General features: G+C 40.4%; 1 protein-coding gene across 4 annotated transcripts in view; it reads right to left on the bottom strand.

The window, feature by feature from the left end:
* The window catches only part of PHF8 (PHD finger protein 8), a 169,689-nt gene extending 144,809 nt beyond the window's left edge, over positions 1-24,880 (bottom strand). Inside the window, exons 1-2 of one of the 4 annotated variants that reach the window (XM_037010389.2) lie at positions 24,739-24,880; positions 22,545-22,741 (exon numbers count right to left, since the gene is read on the bottom strand). In XM_037010389.2, the coding sequence (XP_036866284.1) occupies positions 22,545-22,642 (98 nt within the window). In that variant the 5' untranslated portion in view covers positions 22,643-22,741; positions 24,739-24,880. Of the gene's footprint in view, positions 1-22,544; positions 22,742-22,948; positions 23,471-23,630; positions 24,538-24,738 lie in introns of those variants that run through there. The other 3 variants (XM_037010388.2, XM_037010391.2, XM_073228035.1) reach the window with 3 other exon arrangements.
* Between the last annotated feature and the right edge of the window lie 369 nt (positions 24,881-25,249).

Here is a 25,249-nt window from a genome sequence, read left to right on the forward strand (position 1 = left end):
CTTGTTCACCATTATGTCTCACCTAATCCATCTCCCAGTCTTACTTTATTATTCGACCCAATTCAACAAACATTCATTTAGCTAGGTGACTCCTCACATCAGGAAGGCAGAAAGATGAAAATCAGGCTTCTGGCTGCCATCTCAGTAACTATCACCTGTGACCATGGGTCCTAAATGCTACTTTGCTGATTTAGTGAAAAGGACACTTGCATTAGGTCTCAAGATTAAGATGAATTATACAGAGCCTGGCACATGGTAGGCCCTCAATATTTGCTAAGTAAGTCCATCAATTCAATAAATATTGATTGAGAACAGTCACTGCCCTCATGGAGCAGACAGTCTCAAGAGGGAGACAGGTGGTGCCCAAAGTTTCGTAAGTGCCATCAAGTAAATAAAGCAGGGTAAGTGGATAGTGAGTGAATGGGTGAATGTGAAGCCAACAGAAAAGGAACTGAGAAAACTGAGCTATGAATTATACATATATTATCACATGTAACCTCCGCAACAAATCAGGGCATTCTGTACAGTATTCAGAGACACCATAACACAGAAATTCAAAGTACAAACTTGGGAGCCAAACTGCCTGGATTTGACTCTCTCCCTTCTGCCACTTACTAGCTATGTGAACTTAGGCAAGTTACTTAACCTTGCGGTGCCTCAGTTTCTGCATCTATAAAATGAGAGTATTAATAGTCCCCCCACCTCATAGAGTTGTTATGAGGATTAGATGAGCTCAAATAGGTAAAGAACTCCGAGTACCTGGCATATGATAAGTATTAGCTATCATAATCATTAATATTATTCTAATTTAAAAGTAAGAAATCTGAGTGGTTAAGTAAATTGCTGGCCACTACAAAACTACTACTACTAAGTGGCAGAGCAGGATAAAAATCCAGACCTGGGTGATACCACTACAATATGTAACTAGAATATCATGTGGGGTTGTTAGTAGAGTCAGGTACTAAGAGAACACAAAAGTGAACACTCAGTTCTTCCAGGGATATGGGACTAAATGGAGGCCTGAGAGAGAGAGAAACTTGAGAGGTGACAAGGTAGCTCAGGATCCTGTCTGGCTTTTTATCTGCTCAACCTCTGCTCTCTGAGGGTGTGCAAAGAGCAGATCCTGTCACTACCTGTGTCCTTGGAAGACAATATCTTCATTCATAAATAAACAGGAAAGAGAGTATATTTTACCTTTCTTCATTATTCAAAAAATATCAGAAAAAAAAACAAGTCAATTTTTGGTCTTCCGCAGCAACCTTGACCAGGCTGAGCACACTCTATAAAAAATAGGAATGGACCATCCTTAGAAGCCGAAGCACCCACCATTCCCATCAGTGGCCCCCCTACCTCTAGGCACACAGGACTTAGAGAAATACAAAGGACACTGAGCAAGTTTCAGTGCACTAGGGAAGTTTCATTTTGATCTACCCAGTCCCTGGCAAATAAAGTTGCCAAATAACAAGCATCTAAATTCTACCTGCACTAACAGAATCACTGCATATACACTGACATGCACACAATCAAAGTGTAATCTCTATCTCCAAAAAAACCAACAAAACAGCAAATCCTCTTGGACCCCTTCAGCCACTGCGCCATTACTGTTCCCCTGCATACCAAAAGCCCTCAAAATGGAGTCATCCTTGAGTCCTTTCTTTCACAACCCCAATCCAATCTGTCAGCAAATGCTAAATCAGTATATATTCAAAATCAACCACATGTCATCACCACTGACTCTGGTCCAAGCCACCACTGCCTAATTAGACCAGTGTTTCTCAAATTCAGGGAACATAAAAAACACCTCGTGGACTTGTTAAGACACAGATTTCTGGGCCTCATTCCCAGAGATCCTGATCCAGTAGGTCTGGGGTGGGGCCCATAAATGTGCATTTCTAACAAGCTCCTAGGTAATACTAATGCTTTTTGGTCCAGGGTCACACTTTGAGGAATAATGATTCACAGCAACCCCCCAAAACTCTCCTCACTTCCACCCTTGCTCCTCACAACAGCCAAGGCCTAAACTGGATCACCACTCTCCTTTGCTCAAAACCCTCTGGTGGTTCCCATCCCACGTAGAGTGAAAACCAAGTTCTTACAATGGCCCACAGGGCTCTATACCTGTTGTTCTCAAACTTTAGCATGCATCAGAATCACCTGGAAGGCTTGCTAAGCCATAGATTTTGGGGCACCACCTCAAGAGTTTCTGATTTGGTAGGTTTGGAGTGGGAGACAAGATCTTGCCTAGCCAGTTCCCAGGTAATGCTGATACTGCTAGTCCAGAGACTACACTTGGAGAATCACTGCCCTACATGATCTGCATCCCCAGTTCCTATCATCAGCTTCTACTACTCTCCCCTCACTCATTTGTCCAATAATATTGCCTCTCTCCTGTGAATGGAATGGTAACATGCCAGGTGTGCTCCCGACTCAGGTCCTTCATTTCCTCTACCTGGAACACTCTACCCCTACTTACCAGCATGGTTCCCTCCCTCACTCTCCTTCAGGCCTCTGCTCATGTGTTACCCATTTCTAAGTACTGTATATAAAATAACCATGACTCAAGCCCTGGAAGTGGCACTCCCTCTCCTGTTCACCCTTCTTTATCTCTATACCACTTATTACCACTTGACACACTATATATTTACCTGTTTACTGTCTCATGTTCACTGCTGTATCCCATCTTTCCAGTGTCTACAGCAACGCTTGCCACACAGCACACAAGTACTGAATAAGTGAGTGCATAAATGAGTAAATAAACGAATGAATCCTATTTCCTCATCTGAGATAATCTAGAAGTCACAGCCTATGTCTTCTTCATCTCCATTTCCCACAGTTCTTAGCTCACTCTTTGGTTAACAGTAAATATTAATATTTATTGCATGAATGTTCTAGGTGATAGCCAGAATTGAGTATCTACTATGTGCAAGACAGACTGTGCTAAATGCTTTATAGACATTCTCTCATTATTCCTCACAACCATATGAAATATGGATTCCCTCTCTTAAAGCTAAGACAGCAAAGGCTTACAGAGGTGAAATGACCTGCCCAAAGCAACAGAGCTGGTAAATGGAAGAGCTAGGATTCCAAGCCAGGTTCCCCTGACTCCCAAGCCATGCTTTTACTGCTTTATCCCCATTTCCAAAGGAAATTTTCACTTAGCTCCCATAACTCAGTCCTGGACATCATGCCTATCAGACCTTCCATTGTATCCTGAATTTTCATGACACTCCTCTTGGAAACACTAACCTTCTACCCTTTAGTACATGTTTGCTATCCCAAACTCCTTCCAGTGGTGGTTACCGCAGTGGTGAAGGAATAGTTCTGCATTTTGATTGTGGTGGTTATACAAATCTACAAATGTGAAAAATTATATAGAACTAAATAGATAGACACACTTAGAAATGAGTGCATGCAAAACTGGTGAAATTGGAATAAGACTGGTGGATTATACTAATGCCAGTTTCCCGTTTTGATATTGTACTATAGTAGTTACTTAAGATGTCACCATGGGGGAAACTGGATAAGGGTACACAGGCCCTCCTCATACATTTTTTTGCAACAGTTTGTGAAACTGTAATTATTTAGAAATAAGAATTTACTAAAAAATTATGCCACTTCAAGAGACATCCTATGAGCTCTGACAAGCAGGTCCTCCTTTTGCTCCTTCTAACTCCACATCCTGTAAGACCTTCTCCAGGGCAGGGATTCTGGAGCTCATACATTATATCTAGTAAATCCTGAATATGAATGTTGGGGCTTCTCTTCTCTTTGTCACACACTACTAAAACTGTGGATTACCCTTGTCCTGCTTCAAAAAAAGTGGTATTCACTTTAACCTGACTTCACTTCAAACAGAAAGGGGTATGTGTGAGTTTATAAGCCTAATTTTCTCTGTTTCCCACGTCTGGAAAATAGCTTGACCTGAACAGGGCTTTATACTATCTATAGCATCATATCTTATAGCAAGGGCCCAAGAGACCTAGCTATGACTCATGGTCGAGCAACTAACTGGTTGTGTAGTTTTGGTTAAGTTATTTAACCTCATGGGAGAAAATAATAGCTCCAATAAGCTATTATAGAGATTAATTGGTTACTCCTGGTTCTGGAGCAACATGGAGGAGACATACTTTTCCCTATTCCTCCTACTAAGTACAGCTAAAAATCTGGGCTATCACAAGCCAAAAAAAATGTGAAATAACTCTGGAAGATGGAGAACAGACAGCCTGACTGGGGAATAGTAGAACCTGAGATAGTGGGTTTCTACAGAGACCAAGTGGGGATCCCAGACTTCCACTCCCTCCTGGCAGTAATTAAGTGGTACATCCTTTCCCCCACCACTGAAGTGCAGTGCCTGAAGAGGCATGCCAAAAGAGAAAATAAAATAATATCCAGAATCTCATAACATATTACCTGAAATATCTAGGATATAATGAAAATAACCACTCATTATATCAAGAACAAGGAAATCAGAGCTTGAATGAGCAAAGAAAATCAATTATCTCAACACTGAGATGACACAAATGTTGAAATTATCTGACAAGGACTTTAAAGGATAATAAAATGCTTCAATGAACAATTATAAACATGTCTAAAATGAATAAATAGAAAGTGTCAGCAAAAAAAGAGTCTCCACAAAGAAAAAAAGATATAAAAGAACAAATATGGCACGTCTAGAATTGAACACTATAATAACTTAAATGAAAACTCATTAGATGGGCTGAAAAGCAGAATGGAGACAAGAGGAAAAAATACAGTGAACTTGAAGGCAGAACAGTACAAATGACCCAGTCTGAACAACAGAAAGAAAACAGGGTTAAACTATGAACAACTATATGCCAATGAACTGGACAACCTAGAAAAAAATGGATAAATTCTTAAAAACATACAACCTACCAAAATTGAGTCAGGAAGAAATAGAAAATCTGAACAGACCAATTATGAGCAAAGAGATTGAATCAGTAATTTAAAACCTCCCAATGCAGAAAATTCCAGGCTTCTCTAGTAAATTTTACCAAATATTTAATGAAGAATTAACACCCACTCTTCCCAAACTCTTCAAAAAAAATCAGAGTAGGGAACACTCCCAAACTCTTTTTATGAGGCCACCCTGATACCAAAGTCAGATAAGGACACAACAAAATACTACAAGAAAAGAAAACTAGAGGCCAATAACCCTGATAAATATAGATGAAAAAATTCTCAATAAAATACTAGCAAACCAAATTCAGCAGCACATTAAAAGGAAGATTTACCACAGTCAAGTGGGATTTATCCATGGAATGTAAGGATAGTCCAACACAAGCAAATCAATAACGGTGATAACTCACATTAATAGAATGAAAGAAAATAATCATATGATCATTTCAAAAGATGCAGAAAGAAAATAATCATATGATCATTTCAAAAGATGCAGAAAAACATCTAGCAAAATGCAAAACCCATTCATGATAAAAACTCAAAACCTGGGGTACAGAAGAAATGTACCTCAACATAATCATGGCCACATATGGTAAGCCCACATCTAACATCATACTCAATGGTAAAAGGTTGAAAGCTTTTCCTCTAAGATCAGGAACAAGATAAGGACTTCCACTCTCACCACTCCTATTCAACATAGTACTGGAAGTCCTAGGCAGAGCAATCAGGCAAGAAAGAGAAACAAAAGGCATCAGAGTTGGAAAGGAAGAAGTAAAACCCTTTTTGCAGAGGACATAATTTTATATAAAGAAAGTCCTAAAGACACTACCAAAACCTTTTAAATCTAATCAATGAATACAGTAAAGTTGCAAGATACAAAATTAACATATAAAAATCAAAAGCATTTCCAAACATATATGCTCAATCAATATACAATAAAGAAGCCATGGACATACAATGAGGAAACGACAGCCTCTTCAACAGCTGGTGTTGGCAAAACTCGACAGCTACATGTAAGAGAATGAAACTGGATCATTGTCTAACCCATACACAAAAGTAAATTCAAAATGGATCAAAGAACTGAATGTAAATCATGAAACCATAAAACTCTTAGAAAAAAACATAGGCAAAAATCTCCTGGACATAAACATGAGTGACTTCTTCATGAACATATCACCCCGGGAAAGGAAAACAAAAGCAAAACTGAACTAGTGGGACTATATCAAGCTGAAAAGCTTTTGTACAGCAAAGGACACCATCAACAGAACAAAAAGGCATCCTACAGTATGGGAGAATATATTCATAAATGACAGATCCAATAAAGGGTTGACATCCAAAATATATAAAGAGCTCACATACCCCAACAAACAAAAAGCAAATAATACAATTAAAAAATGGGCAGAAGAGCTGAACAGACAGTTCTCCAAAGAAGAAATTCAGATGGCTAACAGACACATGAAAAGATGCTTCACATCACTAGTCATCAGAGAAATGCAAATTAAAACCACAATGAGATATCACCTCACACCAGTAAGGATAGCCACCATCCAAAAGGCAAACAACAACAAATGTTGGTGAGTTTGTGGAGAAAGGAGAACCCTCCTACACTGCTGGTGGGAATGTAAATTAGTTCAACCATTATGGAAAGCAGTATGGAGATTCCTCAAAAAGCTCAAAATAGAAATACCATTTGACCCAGGAATTCCACTCCTAAGAATTTACCCTAAGAATGCAACAGCCCAGTTTGAAAAAGACAGATGCACCCCTATGTTTATCACAGCACTATTTACAATAGCCAAGAAATGGAAGCAACCTAAGTGTCCAACAGTAGATGAATGGATAAAGATGTGGCACATATACACAATGGAATATTATTCAGCCATAAGAAGAAAATAAATCCTGCCATTTGCAACAACATGGATGGAGCTAGAGGGTACTATGCTCAGTGAAATAAGCCAGGCAGAAAAAGACAAGTACCAAATGATTTCACTCATATGTGGAGTATAAGAACAAAGAAAAAACTGAAGGAACAAAACAGCAGCAGAATCACAGAACCCAAGAATGGACTAACAGTTACCAAAGGGAAAAGGACTAGGGAGGATCAGTGGGAAGGGAGGGATAAGGGTGGGGAAGAAGAAAGGGGGCATTACGATTAGCATGTATCATCTGGGGGGGGGAGGCACGAGGAGGGCTGTGCAACACAGAGAAGACAAGTAGTGATTCTACAGCATCTTACTATGCTGATGGACAGTGACTGCAGTGGGGTTTGTGGGGGGGACTTGGTGAAGGGGGGAGTCTAGTAAACATAATGTTCCCCATGTAATTGTAGATTAAGGATACCAAAAAAAAATCAATAGCATTTCGATAACACTAACAAAAAATCACCTGAAAAAGAAATAAAACAATTCCAAATACAATAGCATCAAAAACTTAACATACTTAGAAATAAAAATAACCAAGAAGGTGAAAGATTTCTACACTGACTACAAGGTATCTGTGAAAGAAACTGAAGAAGCCACAAATAAATGGAAGGATATCTAGTGTTCATGAATTGAAAGAATTAATATTATTAAAATGTCCATGCAAGGGACCCTTGTACACTCTTGATGGGATTGTAAATTAGTACAGCCACTATGGAAAAAAGTATGGAGGCTCCTCAAAAAATTAAAAATAAAACTGCCATATGATCCAGCAATTCCACTTCTGGGTATATATCCAAAGGAAACAAAATCACTATGTTGAAGATTTATCTGCCATGACATTATTGCAGCATTAATTACAATAACCAGTGGAAATGGAAACAACCTAAATATCCATCAAAAGATGAATGGATGAGGAAATATATATACAGAGAAAGATAGAAAGATATATGAATATATTATATATAATACGGAAAGAGAGGAAGGGAGGGGAGGGAGAGAAAACGAGAAAAGGGGGGAGAGGGAGAGAGGGACACACACACACACACACACACAACGGAATACTATTCATGGCCATAAAAAAGGAAATCCTGCTGTTTGTGCCAACATGGATGGACCTGGTGGGCGTTATGCTAAGTGATGTCAGAGAGAAAGACAAATACTGTATGATCTCACTTACATATATTAAAAAAAAATCAAAATCATACAGGAAGTGATTTGTGGTTACCAGAGGTAGGAGGGGTTGGGTGAAGATGGTCAAAAGGTACAAACTTCCAGTTACAAGTACTAGGGATGTACTGTACAACATGATGTCTATAGGTAACCATGCTGAATGGTATATTTGAATGTTTCTAAGAGAGTGAATCCTAAAAGTTTTCATCACAGGCGAAAAAAAACTTTTTTTTCCTTTTTCTTTTCTTTTTTTTTCTGTATCTATATGAGGTGATGGATATTAACTAAATTTACCGTGGTAATCATTTTTGCAATATATGTCATTATACTGTATACCTTAAACTTATATGGTGCTGTACATCAATTACAGCTCAAGAAAACTGAAAAGAAAAAAAACAGATTGAAAAAGAAAAAGAAAACAGAAATGAACAGAACTTCAGTGACCCATAAGACTAAAACAAAAGACAAACCCAAAGAAATCCACACTGAGAAATAGTATAATCAAACTCCTGAACACAAAAGACATAGGAAAAATCTTGAAAGCAGTGAGAAAAATGATACATTACCTAAAGGAAAACAATTCAAATGACAGAAGATCTCTCATTAGAAACCATGGAGGCCAAAAAGAAACAGCACAATAGTTTTCAAGTGCTGAAGTAAAAGAAATGAAAACCCAGAATCTGATAATCAAATGAAAAGACCCTTCAGGAATTCAAGGGAAATCAAGATATTATAATATAAAGTAAAACTAAGAGTATTTGCTGCCAGCAGACTTATCTAAAAGAATTGCTAAATGAAACTCTCTAGACAGAAAGGAAATGATAAAAGAAGGAATCTTTGAGAAGGTCAGGAAGTAAGAGAGAATAAGGGAAGAGTAAAAATATGGGTAAATATAATATACTTTCCTTCTCTTCTTGAGTTTTCTTAATCATGTTTGGCAGTTGAAGCAAAAATTATAACACTGTTTGATGTTCTCAATGTACATAGAGGAAATATATAAGATAAATTATATTATAAATGTAGAAGGTAAAGGAATTTGAAGAGAAGTAAGTTTGTACTCTTCACTCAAACTGGCAAAATTTCAATACCAGTTGATTGCTGTAAGTTATGTATATATACTATGTGACTACCTAGAGCAAGCACTGAAAAAATTAAATAAAGAGATGCACTCAAAAACACTAAGATAAATCAAAATGGAATTCTAGAAAAGGTATAAGTAACCATAGTAAGGGAGGAGAAAGAAAACAAAACAACAGAGGGAGAAAACAGAAAACAAAAATGACAGGCTCAAGCCTTAACATGTCAATAATTACCTTTAGTATAACAGGTCTAAGTAAAAGTGATTGGCATAGAGAATAAAAATAATACCAAACTATAGGTAGTCCACAAGAAACTTGCTTCATATATAATGACAAAAGTTAAAAGTAAAAGGATAGAAAAAGATATACCATGCATCCTTTAATTTAGTCAAAAGAAAGGAGTGACTATATTAATATCATATAAAATAGACTTCCATGCAAAGAAAATTACTAGAAACAGAGAAGGACATTACATAATAGTAAAAGGGTCAATCCACCAACACATAGCAATCCTAAATGAATATGCATCAAACAGAAAAGCTGCAAAATGTGACACAACAAATAATAGAACTGAAAAGAGAAATAGACAAATCGACAGTTATAGCTGAATACTTCAACACCTCCTTCTCAACAGCAGACTGAACTAGATAGAAAATCAGCAAGGAAAGAGAAGAATTCAGCAACACCATCAGGATACACATTCTTTTCAAGTGACCACAGAACATTTTTATCCGGGGCCGTAAAACAAACCTCAATACATTTAAAGGAATTAAATTCAGACAGAGCATATTCTCTGGCCACTATGGAACCAAACCAGAAATGAGTAACAGAATTGTAACAGGAAATTCTACAAACAGTTGAAAACTAAATAACACACTTCTATATAATTTACAGGTCAAACAGGGAGTCTCTAAGGAAACTAAAAATTACACTTAAGTTTATGAAAAGGAAAACATCAAAACCTGTGCAAAACAGCTAAATCAGTACTAAGAGGGAAACTGATAGCACTAAATGCTTACATTAGAAGACAGGAAAAATTTCAAATCAATAACCTAAGCTCCCACCTCAAGAAATTAGGTAAGGAGGAGCAAAATAAACCCAAAGCAAGTGGAAGGAAGGAAATAATAAACTGCAGAAATAAATGAAATTTAAAACAGAAAGACAATAAAGCCAATGAAACAAAAAGCTTGTTCTTCCAAAAGATCAATAAAACTGACATACCACTAGCAGGTCTGATAAAGAAAAACAAAACTGCAGTGAGAAAAAAAAGTAAAAAAAAAAAAATGAGATATCACCACAGAGCTAATCTCCACAAATCAAAAGGTTAATAAGGAAATGCTATGAACAACTCTATACACACTTAAAATTGACAACTTAGATGAAATGGATCAATTCATTGGAAAGCACAAACTACCACAACATACCCAATATAAAACAATTTCAAAGCCTATAGCTACTAAATAAATTGAATTTATAATTTAACTCCAAACAAAGACTAATTGGTGATAGAGAAGATGTGGAGAAAAGGGAACCCTCCTACACTGTTGGTGGGAATGTAAATTGGTACAGCCACTATGGAAAGCAGTATAGAGAGTCCTCAAAAAGCTAAAATAGAAATGCCATTCCATGTCTAGTCATTTACCTGAAGAAAACAAAATCCCTGACTTGAAAAGATATATATACTCCTCTGTTTACTACTACATTATGTACAATAGCCAAGATATGTAAGTAACTGAAGCATCCATCAATAGACAAATGGATAAAGAAGATGTGATACGTATATGCAATTGGATATTATTCAGCCATAAAAAGAAGTAAATCTTGCCATTTGCAACAACACAGGTGGACAGCCAGGCAGATAAAGACAAATACCATACAATTCACTTATACGTGGAATCTAAAAAACAAAATGAACAAAATAGCCAAGACTCATAGACACTGAGAAGTGACTGGTGGTTACCATAGGGAGGGGATCCGGTAGGTGGCTGAAATAGATGAAGGGCATAAAGAGGCAAAAAAAGAGGCATAATATAAATTAGTCACGGGGTGTAAGTAGAGCATAGAGTTAACAAATCTGTAACATATTTTTATGTTAACAGTAACTACACTAGCTGGGGTGAGCATCTAATAATGTACGTAACTTGTTGAATCATGATGCTGTATTTAAAAACCAATATAACACTGTCTTTCAATCTCAATTAAAAAAAAGATAATTAGGGAAAGGGCTTAGGATAATATCTGGCTCAATAAACAAAGTCCATTACAATTTTATTTCAATCATCATCATAACTACTCTTGGGTAAATTGAAACTGCACAGAAGAAATCCTTCGCTAAAAAGTAACAGAGGCATGGCTAGGAAGAATTAATGTAGTAAAAATGGCCATCCTGCCCAAAACAATACACAGATTTGATGCTATCCCTATCAAATTACCAACAACATTCTTTAACGAACTGGAACAAATAGTTCAAAAATTCATATGGAAACACCAAAGACCCCGAATAGCCAAAGCAATCCGGAGAAAGAAAAATAAAGTGGGGGGGGATCTCACTCCCCAACTTCAAGCTGTACTACAAAGCCATAGTAATCAAGACAATTTGGTACTGGCACAAGAACAGAACCACAGACCAGTGGAACAGATTAGAGACTCCAGACATTAACCCAAACATATATGGTTAATTAATATTTGATAAAGGAGCCATGGACATACAATGGGGAAATGACAGCCTCTTCAGCAGATGGTGCTGGCAAAACTGGACAGCTACATGTAAGAGAATGAAACTGGATCACTGTCTAACCCCATACACAAAAGTAAATTCAAAATGGATCAAAGACCTGAATGTAAGTCATGAAACCATAAAACTCTTAGAAAAAAACATAGAAAAAAATCTCTTGGACATAAACATTAGTGACTTCTTCATGAACATATCTCCCCGGGCAAGGAAAACAAAAGCAAAAATGAACAAGTGGGACTATATCAAGCTGAAAATCTTCTGTACAGCAAAGGAGACCATCAATAGAACAAAAAGGTACCCTACAGTATGGGAAAATATATTCGTAAATGACAGATCCGATAAAGGGTTGACATCCAAAATATATAAAGAACTCACACACCTCAACAAACAAAAAGCAAATAATCCAATTAAAAAAATGGGCAGAGGAGCTGAACAGACAGTTCTCTGAAGAAGAAATTCAGATGGCCAACAGACACATGAAAAGATGCTCCACATTGCTAGTTATCAGAGAAATGCAAATTAAAACCACAATGAGATATCACCTCACACCAGTAAGGATCACCATCATTGAAAAGACAAACAACAACAAATGTTGGCGAGGTTGTGGAGAAAGGGGTACCCTCCTACACTGCTGTTGGGAATGTAAATTAGTTCAACCATTGTGGAAAGCAATATGGAGGTTTCTCAGAATGCTCAAAATAGAAATACCATTTGACCCAGGAATTCCACTTCTAGGAATTTACCCTAAGAATGCAGCACTCCAGTTTGAAAAAGACAGACACACCCCTATATTTATCGCAGCACTATTTACAATAGCCAAGAAATGGAAGCAACCTAAGTGTCCATGAGTAGATGAATGGATAAAGAAGGTGTGGTACATATACACAATGGAATATTATTCAGCCATAAGAAGAAAACAAATCCTACAATTTGCAACAACATGGATGGAGATAGAGGGTATTTTGCTCAGTGAAATAAGCCAAGCGGAGAAAGACAAATACCAAATGATTTCACTCATCTGTGGACTATAATAACAAAGGAAAAACTGAAGGAACAAAACAGCAGCAGGATCACAGAACCCAAGAATGGACTAACAGTTACCAAAGGGAAAGAGACTGGGGAGAATGGGAGGGTAGGGAGGGATAAGGGCAGGGAAGAAGAAAGGGGGTATTATGATTAGCATGTATAATGTGGGGGGTGGGGAAATGTGGGGGGCTATGCAACACAGAGAAGACAAGTAGTGATTCTACAACATCTTACTATGCTGATGGACAGTGACTGTAATGGGGGTTGTGGGGGAGACTTGGGGTAGGGGAGAGCCTAGTAAACATAATGTTCTTCATGTAATTGTAGATTAATGATAAAAAAAAAGTAACAGAGCCAGAATTTGAACCCAGATTTGAAAGTAGTGCCACTTTCTCTAGAGTTTAGAGTAACTTGGCATTAGTAATCCCTAACTGGATTTTAAGAAGTCTAGACTAAGGAAGTCATCAAATATTTGTATCACCTATAGGCATTTGTGGGCTTAACTATTGTGAGCAATCATGAAAAGTCTACATATTTAGTAATTTTCAATTGTGCTGAAGTACAAATTTAAATGGAGCACTCTGTGAACGTGGTTTGTGTGAGTGTTAGAGGAAGAGAGACAGAGTGCCCTGAGTAAGCAAGAGCAGCCACCCACCAAGGACCTGATCCTCAGCTGGCTTCATTATGCTCTGGCAGGTCATAGAGAGAAGCATGAGAAGAAATAAAAACTTGGTCTCTTCCATAGAAAAAAAAATTAAGGCAGTTAACTTATGTCAGGGGATGCACAAGACTCATCACAGAAATGTCATTAAGGAGGGGCCTGGCCCATAAATCCATTTCCATATTTGGAAATTTAGAATTCTTAAAGGCCTCAGTGGTATTCCTTATAAATGTCAAGTCTCTACTGTGCAAAGATGTTCACCACAATGTTTCTGTTTTAGCCAACAACCATATCAAAATGCAAAACATTTCCAAAACCCCCAAAGTTTCCCTCATATCACAATATTATTTATAATATAAAAAATAGAAATAACGTAAGTATCTTATCACACAGGAAATGGCCAAGTAACTGATGATACATACATGGTGGGATACTATAAATGAGGCTTATATGGGTATATAACAACCTGGCAAAATACATTATAATGACAAGTAGGAATACAAGTCAGTACACGAAATGGTATTTATTTTCCGATGTTGTAAAAATACATGTTTATATTCTAAGTCATATTCTAAGATGGGAGATAGTGCAACAAAAAATTTAACAGTGGATTGTGCTCGACAGTACACTCATTGGTGACTTTTATTTTCTTTATTTTTCTGTATTTTCTAAAATTAGCATATCCTACCTATATAATCAGGAAAAAATTATTTAAAAAAGAAATATCTAACTTTCAAGGTTGGTTGCAGATTGAGATAATTTATACAAAGTCCCATAATGGGGCCTAGCATGTAGTATGCACTCAGTAAGCATTTGTTTCTATTTCCTGTTTCTACATTGTGGAGTTAGGGTCACTGTACAATGACAGGAGTTCACTATCCAAGTCTGAACCTACACACTTCCCAAACACTCCAAAGAAAGTTACACAAGCAAGAGCTTTTTTCAAGACCCATTCATCTGCTCATTCAAAAACATGCTCAGGGGATCATAGGAAGATGGCGGCGTGAGTGGTTCAGAGGAAATCTCTTTCCCAAAACATATATATTTATGAAAATACAATAAATACAACTTTTCCTAAAAGAGACACCAGTGGATGCAGTACAACAGCCAGGATACATCTACATCTGTAAGAACTCAACATCACACGAAGGGGGTAAGATACAAGCCACGGCCAGGCGGGACCCAAACGCTCCCCCACCCCAGAACCCGGTGGGAAGAAAGGAGTAGGAATGGGGAGGGATTGAAAGCCCAGGACTGCTAAACAACCAGCTCTAGAAATCCGTACCCGGAACGCAGACACAAGGTGCACAGGGTACTGGATGTTAAAGACACGGAAAAGCAAAACCTGTGGGCAGATCCCCGCAACGAGCACCTCTGAGAAAAAAGAAAAGCGAGTGCTTCCTGCAAGTCTTAAAGAGACAGGGACCCCATAGCTGGACGAAGTTCTCCCGGCACACTTAGCCAGGAGCTGGGAATTCCGGGGAAACTTAGGCATCCTAAACCCCGGGGAGGCGGTGCAGCACTGAAGCCCCTCACGGCACTAAGAAGCCTGCCAGTCGTTCATCTAACAGGCTCGGACCCAGGCACACCAGCCCAGTAGCGGGAGAGTGGCAGCGCGTGCTGGGGACGGTGGCACCAGAAGGGACCAGGAGCAGATTGCGTGCACCAATGGTGCAGGAGGGGACCAGGAGAGACTTGTGCAAGCCTGCAGCAGCGTGACTGAACAGCCCAGGCACGGCTCACATGCAGGGGCGGCAGTGGAGCCAGAGGAGCCCAGTAGAGGCCCATGCATGAGAGACCTGCACACGCCCGCAGTGGAGCCAGAGGGAGCATGTGAACCCCCAGCAGCCGACTGGAATCCCAGCCCAATGCACTGCTGCCCGGACCAGACCCAAAGGCCACTGCTGGCAAAAAGCTGCCCGGACGGGATGCCACTAACACGGAGGAGCGCACCTGGCATGCCTGCAACTCCCCAGAGGGCTCTGTGCTGCTCTGACGGAGACCCCGCCCACAGCAGCTTAGGGGAATAAACCAGTGGCTGCTCCAGGAGTGCGGGTAACTGGCACAGGCAGCAGAGAACGGCAAGGCATCCAGCAAGCAGGAAAGAAATTCCTTGTCCCAGCTGACACACCCACAACATGCCTAGAGCCACCGCTATCACCATGAAAAGGCAAAAAAATTTAGTCCAGTCCAAGATAGTTAAGACAACACCTGAGAGAGGATCTGCAGAGGCAGACCAAACCAGTCTCCCTGAAAAAGAATTCACAATAAAAATCATAAAATTGCTGGCAGAGCTGCAGAGAAATATGCAAGAGCTTTGCGATGAAGTCCAGAGGGAGATTACAGACATCCGGAGGGAGATTACAGAAGTGAAACAATCTTTGGAAGGATTTATAAGCAGAATAGACGCAAGAGGCCATTGATGGAATAGAAACCAGAGAACAGGAACGCATAGAAGCTGACAAAGAGAGAGATAAAAGGATCTCCAGGAAGGAAACAATATTAAGAGAACTCTGTGACCAATCCAAAAGGAACAATATATGCATTATAGGGGTACCAGAGGAAGAAGAGAGAGAAAAAGGGATAGAAAGTGTCTTTGAAGAAATAATTGCTGAGAACTTCCCCAAACTGGGGGAGGAAATAGTTGCTCAGACTACGGAGGCACACAGAAATCCTGAGAGACGGGATCCAAAGAGGACAACACCAGGATACATAACAATTGAAATGGCAAAGATCAAGGAAAAGGACAGAGTACTAAAGGCAGCCAGAGAGAGAAAAAAGGTCACCTACAAAGGAAAACCCATTAGGCTATCATCAGACTTCACAACAGAAACCTTACAGGCCAGAAGAGAATGGCATGATATATTTAATGCAATGAAACAGAAGGGCCTTGAACCAAGGATACTGTATCCATCACGATTATCATTTAAATATGAAGGAGTGATTAAAAAATTCCCAGACAAGCAAAAGTTGAGGGAATTTGCCTCCCACCAACCACCACTACAGGGTATCTTAGAGGGCCTGCTCTAGATGGGAGCACTCCTAAAAAGAGCACAGAACAAAACACACAACATATTAAGAATGGAGGAGGAGGAATAAGAAGGGAAAGAAATAATCATCAGAGTCTGTTTATAACAGCTCAATAAGTGAGTTAAGTCAGACAGTAAGTTAGTAAATAAGGTAACCTTGAACCTTTGGTAATCACGACTCTAAAGCCTACAATGGCAATAAGTACATACCTTTCAATAATCAACTTAAATGTAAATGGACTGAATGCACCAATCAAAAAACGCAGAGTAATAGAATGGATAAAAAAGCAAGACCCATCCATATTCTGCTTACAAGAGACTCACCTCAAACCCAAAGACATGCACAGACTTAAAGTCAAGGGATGGAAAAAGATATTTCATGCAAACAACAGAGGGAAAAAAGCAGGTGTTGCAATACTAGTATCAGACAAAAGCCCGTGTTGCAATACTAGTATCAGACAAAATAGACTTCAAAATAAAGAAAGTAACAAAAGATAAAGAAGGACATTACATAATGATAAAGGGCTCAGTCCAACAAGAGGATATAACCATTATAAATATATATGCACCCAATACAGGAGCACCAACATATGTGAAACAAATACTAAAAGAATTTAAGGAGTAAGTAGAATGCAATGCATCCTTTTTGGGAGATTTCAACACACCACTCACTCCAAAGGACAGATCCACCAGACAGAAAACAAGTAAGGACACAGAGGCACTGAACAACACACTAGAACACATGGACCTAATAGACATCTATAGGACTCTACATCCAAAAGCAACAGGATACACATTCTTCTCAAGTGCACATGGAACATTCTCCAGAATAGACCACATACTAGGCCACAAAAAGAGCCTCAGTAAATTCCAAAAGATTGAAATCCTACCAACCAACTTTTCAGACCACAAAGGTATAAAACTAGAAATAAATTGTACAAAGAAAGCAAAAAGGCTCACAAACACATAGGCTTAACAAAATGCTCCTAAATAATCAATGGTTCACCAACCAAATTAAAATGGAGATCCAGCAATATATGGAAACAAATGACAACAACAACACAAAGCCCCAACTTCTGTGGGATGCAGCAAAAGCCGTCTTAAGAGGAAAGTACATAGCAATCCAGGCATATTAAAAGAAGGAAGAACAATCCCAAATGAATACTCTAATGTCACAATTATCGAAATTGGAAAAAGAAGAACAAATTAAGGCCTAAAGTAAGCAGATGGAGGGACATAATAAAGATCAGAGAAGAAATAAATCAAATTGAGAAGAATAAAACAATAGAAAAAATCAATAAAACCAAGAACTGGTTCTTCGAGAAAATAAACAAAACAGGTAAGCCTCTAACCAGACTTATTAAGAGAAAAAGAGAGTCAACACACATCAACAGAATCAGAAATGAGAAAGGAAAAATCACGACGGACCACACAGAAATACAAAGAATTATTAGAGACTACTATGAAAACCTATATACTAACAAGCTGGAAAACCTAGGAGAAATGGACAACTTCTTACAAAAATACAACCTTCCAAGACTGACCCAGAAAGAAACAGAATATCTAAACAGACCAATTACCAGCAACAAAATTGAGTCGGTAATCAAAAAAGCACTGAAGAACAAAACCCCGGGCCAGATGGATTTTCCTTGGAATTGTATCAGACAGACAGAGAAGACATAATACCCATTCTCCTTAAAGTTTTCCAAAAAATAGAAGAGGAGGGATTACTCCCAAACTCATTCTATGAAGCCAACATCACCCTAATACCAAAACCAGGCAAAGACCCCACCAAGAAAGAAAACTACAGACCAATATCCCTGATGAATGTAGATACAAAAATACTCAACAAAACATTAGCAAACCGAATGCAAAAGTACATCAAGAGGATCACACACCATGACCAAGTGGGATTCATCCCAGGGATGCAAGGATGGTACAACATTCGAAAATCCATCAACATCATCCACATCAACAAAAAGAAGGACAAAAACCACATGATCATCTCCATAGATGATGAAAAAGCATTTGACAAAATTCAACATCCATTCATGATAAAAACTCTCAACAGAATGGGCATAGAGGGCAACTACCTCAACATAATAAAGGCCATATATGATAAACCCACAGCTAACATCATACTGAACAGCAAGAGGCTGTAGGTTTTTCCTCTGAGATCGGGAACAAGACAGGGATGCCCACTCTCTCCACTGTTATTCAACATAGTACTGGAGGTCCTAGCCATGGCAATGAGGCAAAACAAAGAAATACAAGAAATCCAGATTGGTATAGAAGAAGTCAAACTGTCACTCTCTGCAGATGACATGATATTGTACATAAAGAACCCTAAAGACTCCACTGCAAAACTGCTAGAATTAATATCGGAATTCAGCAAAATGGCAGGATACAAAATTAACACACAGAGATCCGTAGGTTTCCTATACACTAACAATGAACTAATAAAAAGAGAAATCAGGAAAACAATTCCATTCACAATAGCATCAAAAAGAATAAAATATCTAGGAATAAACCTAAACAAGGAAGTGAAAGACCTATACCCTGAAAACTACAAGACACTCTTAAGAGAAATTAAAGAGGTCACTAACAAATGGAAACTCATTCCATGCTCCTGGCTAGGAAGAATTAATATCGTCAAAATGGCCATCCCGCCCAAAGCAATATACAGATTCAATGCAATCCCTATCAATTATCAACAGCATTCTTCAATGAACTGGAACAAATAGTTCAAAAATTCATATGGATCCGCCAAAGACCCCAAATAGCCAAAGCAATCCTGAGAAGGAAGAATAAAGTGGGGTGGATCTCGCTCCCCAACTTCAAGCTCTATTACAAAGCCACAATAATCAACACAGTTTGGTACTGGCACAAGAACAAAGCCACAGACCAGTGGAACAATAGAAACTCCAGACATTAACCCAAACATATATGGCCAATTAATATACGATAAAGTGGCCATGGACATACAATGGGGAAATTACAGTCTCTTCAATAATTGGTGCTAGCAAACTCGACAGCTACATGTAAGAGAATGAAACTGGATCACTGTGTAACCCCATACACAGAAGTAAATTTGAAATGGATCAAAGACCTGAATGTAAGTCATGAAACCATAAAACTCTTAGTAAAAAACATAGGCAAAAATCTCATGGACATAAACATGAGTGACTTCTTCATGAACATATCTCCCCGTGCAAGGGAAACAAAGGCAAAAATGAACAAGTGGGACTGTATCAAGCTAAAAAGCTTCTGTACAGCAAAGGACACCATTAATAGAACAAAAAGGCATCCTACAGTATGGGAGAACATATTCATAAATGACAGATCCGATAAAGGACTGACATCCAAAATATATAAAGAGTTCGCATGCCTCAACAAACAAAAATCAAATAATCCAATTAAAAAATGGGCAGAGGAGCTGAATAGACAGTTCTCTAAAGAAGAAATCCAGATGGCCAACAGGCACATGAAAAGATGCTCCACATCACTATTCATCAGAGAAATGCAAATTAATACCTCAATGACGTATCACCTCACACCAGTAAGGATCGCCATCATCGAAAAGACAAACAACAACAAATGTTGGTGAGGTTGTGGAGAAAGTGGAACCCCCTACACTGCTGGTGGGAATTAGTTCAATTAGTTCAACCATTGTGGAAAGCAGTATGGACGTTCCTCAGAATGCTCAAAATAGAAAAAGCATTTGACTCAGGAATTCCACTTCTAGGAATTTACCCTAAGAATTCAGCACTCGAGTTTGAGAAAGACAGATGCACCCCTATGTTTATCATTGCACTATTTACAATAGCCAAGGTATGGAAGCAACCTAAATGTCCATCAGCAGATGAATGGATAAAGAAGATGTGGTACATATACACAATGGAATATTACTCAGTCATAAGAAAAATCAGATCCTACCATTTGCAACAACATGGATGGAGCTAGAGGGTATTATGCTCAGTGAAATAATCCAGGCAGAGAAAGACAAGTACCAAATGATTTCACTCATATGTGCAGTATAAGAACAAAGGAAAACTGAAGGAACAAAACAGCAGCAGAATCACAGAACCCAAGAATGGACTAATAGTTACCAAAGGGAAAGGGACTGGGGAGGATGGGTGGGAAGGGAGGGATAAGGGCAGGGAAAAATAAAGAAGGCATTACAATTAACATGTATAGTGCGTGGGGGGCACCGGGAGGGCTGTGCAACACAGAGAAGACAAATAGTGATTTTACAGCATCTGACTACGCATATGGACAGTGACTGTGAAGGGGTACGTTGGGGGGACTTTATGAAGGGAGAAGCCTAGTAAACATAATGTTCTTCATGTAATTGTAGATTAATGATACCAAAATTAAAAATAAAACATACTCAGCATCTATTACATATTTAGCAATGAACTAGGCTCTAGGGATACCAAAAATGAAAAGATGACACCTCTGCCCTCTGTAGCTCTGGCTAATGAGTGACACAGATGTATTTCTAACTATGATATAATGAAATATTTACTTTCAATAAGGATGTACATAAAGTGCAATGGGAACCCAGAGGAAGGAAGCCTTTTACAGAGGAGGTACGCTGTGAATTGTAAAAAGGGGACATTTGTGGGACTAGCATGCACAAAGACAAAGAGGCATAAAAGAGTATAAAATTCTCCCAGAACTTAAAGTAGTTCAGTCTTGCTGGGACATAAAGAACAAGGCAGGAGGAGTGGCGGGAAACGAGACTGAACAAGTAGATCACAAAAGGTCTTGTCTGTCACACAAAGGAGACCGAATTTTATTCTGTAGGGGAACTACTGAAAGAATTTTAAGCAGAGGAGTGACTTGATCAGCACTAGAAAATATACCAGAAATCCTGAAAGACATCTTAATCCTCATTTATTTCCAGGGAAAAGGTAAAGGCCCGATCCTCTAGGTCCCCTCTTAAATAAAATAACATGAAGCTGTAAGCAGAACTATGTACCTGGCACACAATAAATACTCAATAAAGATCTGCTGAATATGAATTTGGATATCCTGCATGGGGCAGTCCCTGCTAAGAGCAGAATTTTAGCAGCACCAGCACCTTCAGTTTGGTCTTAGGTGTGATAATAGGAACTGCTCCTTTGGAAGGGACTAGTGGCAACTGAAAATTCTAAAATCTAACACGCAACAGGAAGAGGGTGCCATATACCGTTTTGTTGTACTCCAGAGTACAAACCTCTCTTAGTTTTATTTCCATAGTGGGATTTATGTCCCAATAATGGGATAATATTACTGTTTTACTTCATCCACTAAACTCTGGAATCCTGGGTGACAGGTGCTTCTGTGCACACATGCAAACTGGAGAGAACTCATTACTGGTTTCACTCCTGCAGTTGTACCCAATATCTCTTCTGCTTAATTGAATTTAGTTGAATGGTTCTTCAGATAAATACGGTAGAAATGAAATAATTGCATTTCTGCCTTCATTTACTGAGTGCATGCAAAATGCTTTAAGTAATCAGGAAGGATGTATTAGATACAATTTATAAGTGAAGAAAATGAGGCTCAGAGAGGCAAAGCAACTTGCCCAACGACACTGATAGTAAGTTGCAAAGCCACAACTCAAACCCATGTTTGGTAAACTCAAGTATCGCAAAAAAAAAAAAAAATGCAGTACTGTCTCCTTCAAAGCCATCGTGAGGCAAAACAAAGTTACTGGAATATAAAAATGATACTTTCTTTGTGTCTAGGGAATACTTTCTTAAAAAAAAATTCAAACGGGGTGAAAAGAAGAAATACATATGGGACATGAAAAAAAGAGAAATGAGAGGCCAGTATAAGCTAGGCCCTAGTGCAGCAAGAAGAGATGGAAGAACCTGGGTCTGGGAGTTAAGTTGGAGCTAATTCTTGGGGAGATGAGGGGAAAGTTTCTGAGCAGGAACCTAAGACAGAGCTGAGAAAGTAGGTAGGCAGCAAGCACATGGCCACTGCACGCTGTCCAGCCTGGCCTGCCCTCCTTACCTGCCATGAAACCAGTCCTGGCACAAGTCACACTCAATCATGAAGCGGGTCACATCGTAAGGAAGCCGGCAGAGGCAATACACGGGCACCGAGGCCATCTTCGCCTGGCCTTGGAGCACTCTGGCAGGCCAGGCTCGTAAGCGTCTCAGGGGAGGGGAGCTGGAGGCGGCAGCAGGCGCGTCCTCTCTGGACGATGGCTGGGTACAAACAACACTTTTTACAGAGTGAATCAGTTCCCCCATAATACCAACCCTTAGTTCACAAATGGCAATTAGGGCTGCAGGGATGCAACACAGCTGGTATGGCTGTAGGGGGCAATCGGAAAAAGCCCACAGGCCTCCAGAATTCCTTGAACAAATAAATAAAGGCGCTCTGCCGTCGGAAGGCTTTTTTTTTCTCCCTACCTCCTTCGGCCCCCCGAGTCACTGATAACTTCTTTCCGGGTTGCAAGGAAGTATCTGACGCCTTTTCAGGAAGCTTCCTTCATTCCTCATTGCACTCTCTCCTGGCTTGTAACCTTGCTTCCCTGAGCTGTCTTTATTATGACGCAAACCACAGCCTAAAGGAGGAGGCTGGGGGTACCTCGGGAAAAGTCCCTCCTCCCTCCCAAAATAGGGACAACAAGGGAGAGATGAGGGAGCCCTTGGAAGTAGGCACAGATTACTCGAAAATACGATGCCTCAGGAACAAGGCGGTCAAGAACTAGGCGCCCAACTCAAATCACAGTTCTGGCGTCGTGTTCTGAGAGTTTAAATGATCCACAGGCTCAAAATCATTCCAATCCCGACCAGTCAGGAGTCTCACTGATCACCCCAACAACTGAAATCAATCTCAATTTCAAACTTGATCATATCGTCCTCTACTTCAAAGACAACAGGGTTCTGTTGCACCCCTGAAACTAAAAAGGATCTCCCTGAACCCCCTGAAGCTGACCAGAACGCCCTCACGCTCGTGCAACTAAAGGAGGATTCTTTTCCCCCACCGCTCAGAAACTGGCAGGCATTTCCTCACAGCGTCCTAATTGTGACTAGGACTCTCCTGTCCCCCAAAACTGACAGGGGTCTCCTTGCAGCCCCCGAAACTTACGAGAATCTCTTCACGCCTCCCAAACTGACAGGAACCTCCTCAGACCCCAAACGTGACAAGAACGTCTTCGGTCCCGAACCCTACAAGGACCTCCTCATCCGCAAAGCTGCAGGGATTCCTCACGCCCGCGGAGTTCAGTGCCACTGAAGCGACGGCGGCCGGACTTGCTCCGGGGAGGCTCGGCGCCTCGCGCACCGGAGGCTCAGCCAGCAGTTCCGGCCCCACCGGCGTCGCGCACCGAATTCTGGGATCGACTGGGCGACGCTGCGAACTTTGCTCGCCTTACCCTGGAACCACCAGCTGGGTCAAACAGCCCTGGACTCCCTGCTTTCCTTCAAGGCAGTTTTCTCTACAGCTCTGCCCTGCGTCTGGCCCTTCGGGTCTCCAGGAGCCCACGGCTCGGGCCTAGTCTGGCGGCCGGCAAGCGGCGGCGTCCCTGGGCCGGGAGGAGATAGCCACAAGCAAACCAACGAGGAAGGAGATGAACCGGCGGCCGGGTCGGAGAGAAATGACCCGCAAAGTCGCCGGGGAAAGCCCGGTGGCGGTGTTATGCAATTAGTAGTAGTCAATAAAGTTTATTCAAAACAACGAGGAAGTTGAGGAGACGGGAAGAGAGATACGGCGTAAACAGCTCCCATGTTGAGAGTGGCGGCTCCGCCGCGGGGAGGCGACCCGACCGCCATCTTATGAGGGCCAGAAGCGGGAAGTAACCGCGGCAGAGGCGGGGGACGGAGGCCGCTGGCTCCCGCGTGACGCCAGCAGAGGCGGAGCACCACCTTGAGAAAAGCGGGCCGAGACTCGGCTACTCTTTGGACCCGCTCGTGTTCTCTAGCAACCCAATTGAAGCCGAGGACTATAAGCCGCCATCTTAGGCGAGGCAGTCTCTTGGTTCCATTTTGACTAGGGCGAGACCCTTCCCAGACTTTTCCCTCCCCCGGGCGAGCTGGGTAATCATCCCCAACCACGCACAGACACACACACACACACACACACACACTCCTCCTCCCCAGCCTACTCCTCCTATGAGAAGAAGTGAACTCTGCAAACTGCCAAATAAATAGGTGGCGGTGGGGACGGGCTTCGGTCAGGGTGGAGGCGGAGTACTCACAGCGGCTCCTGTTCTTTGAGCACCACCAGCGGACTACAGTCTCACAGTGTCGCCAAGTCTTCACCCTGTAAGGGAAGCTGTTATTATCCCCAAGTGACACACTGGCTTAGGGAGTTGAACCCTGGTCCCTCCACTGTCCCCTTCCTCCCTCCCTTGGTCGGTCTCTCTGTCGTCCTTCCTCCGTAAAGCTTCTGTCAATTTCCCAGCTCCCAGTGAACTCCTTTTTGACCCAACTGTTTCAATTGAGTGCAGTTCAGACATAGTTCAATGATTTCCATGCACACGTTACAGGAGTTTCCTGAGGGTGGTGTGGGAAAAAAGGATGAATGAATAGAACGCCCCACACATGCTTCAAGATGGCGCTGGTTTTCTCAGACATTCTAGAATATTCCCTAGGAATCCTCTTACCATTTCATTTTCTTAAAGGGTCCCACTGTTCTAAAAAGAAAATGTATGTGTGCACACCAGTTTCCTAAGTGATTGGTGGCTTAGGCCCTCAGGATATAATGAT

The sequence above is a fragment of the Manis javanica genome, chromosome X (assembly GCF_040802235.1).
Source record: "Manis javanica isolate MJ-LG chromosome X, MJ_LKY, whole genome shotgun sequence".
Taxonomy (NCBI): Eukaryota; Metazoa; Chordata; class Mammalia; order Pholidota; family Manidae; genus Manis; species Manis javanica.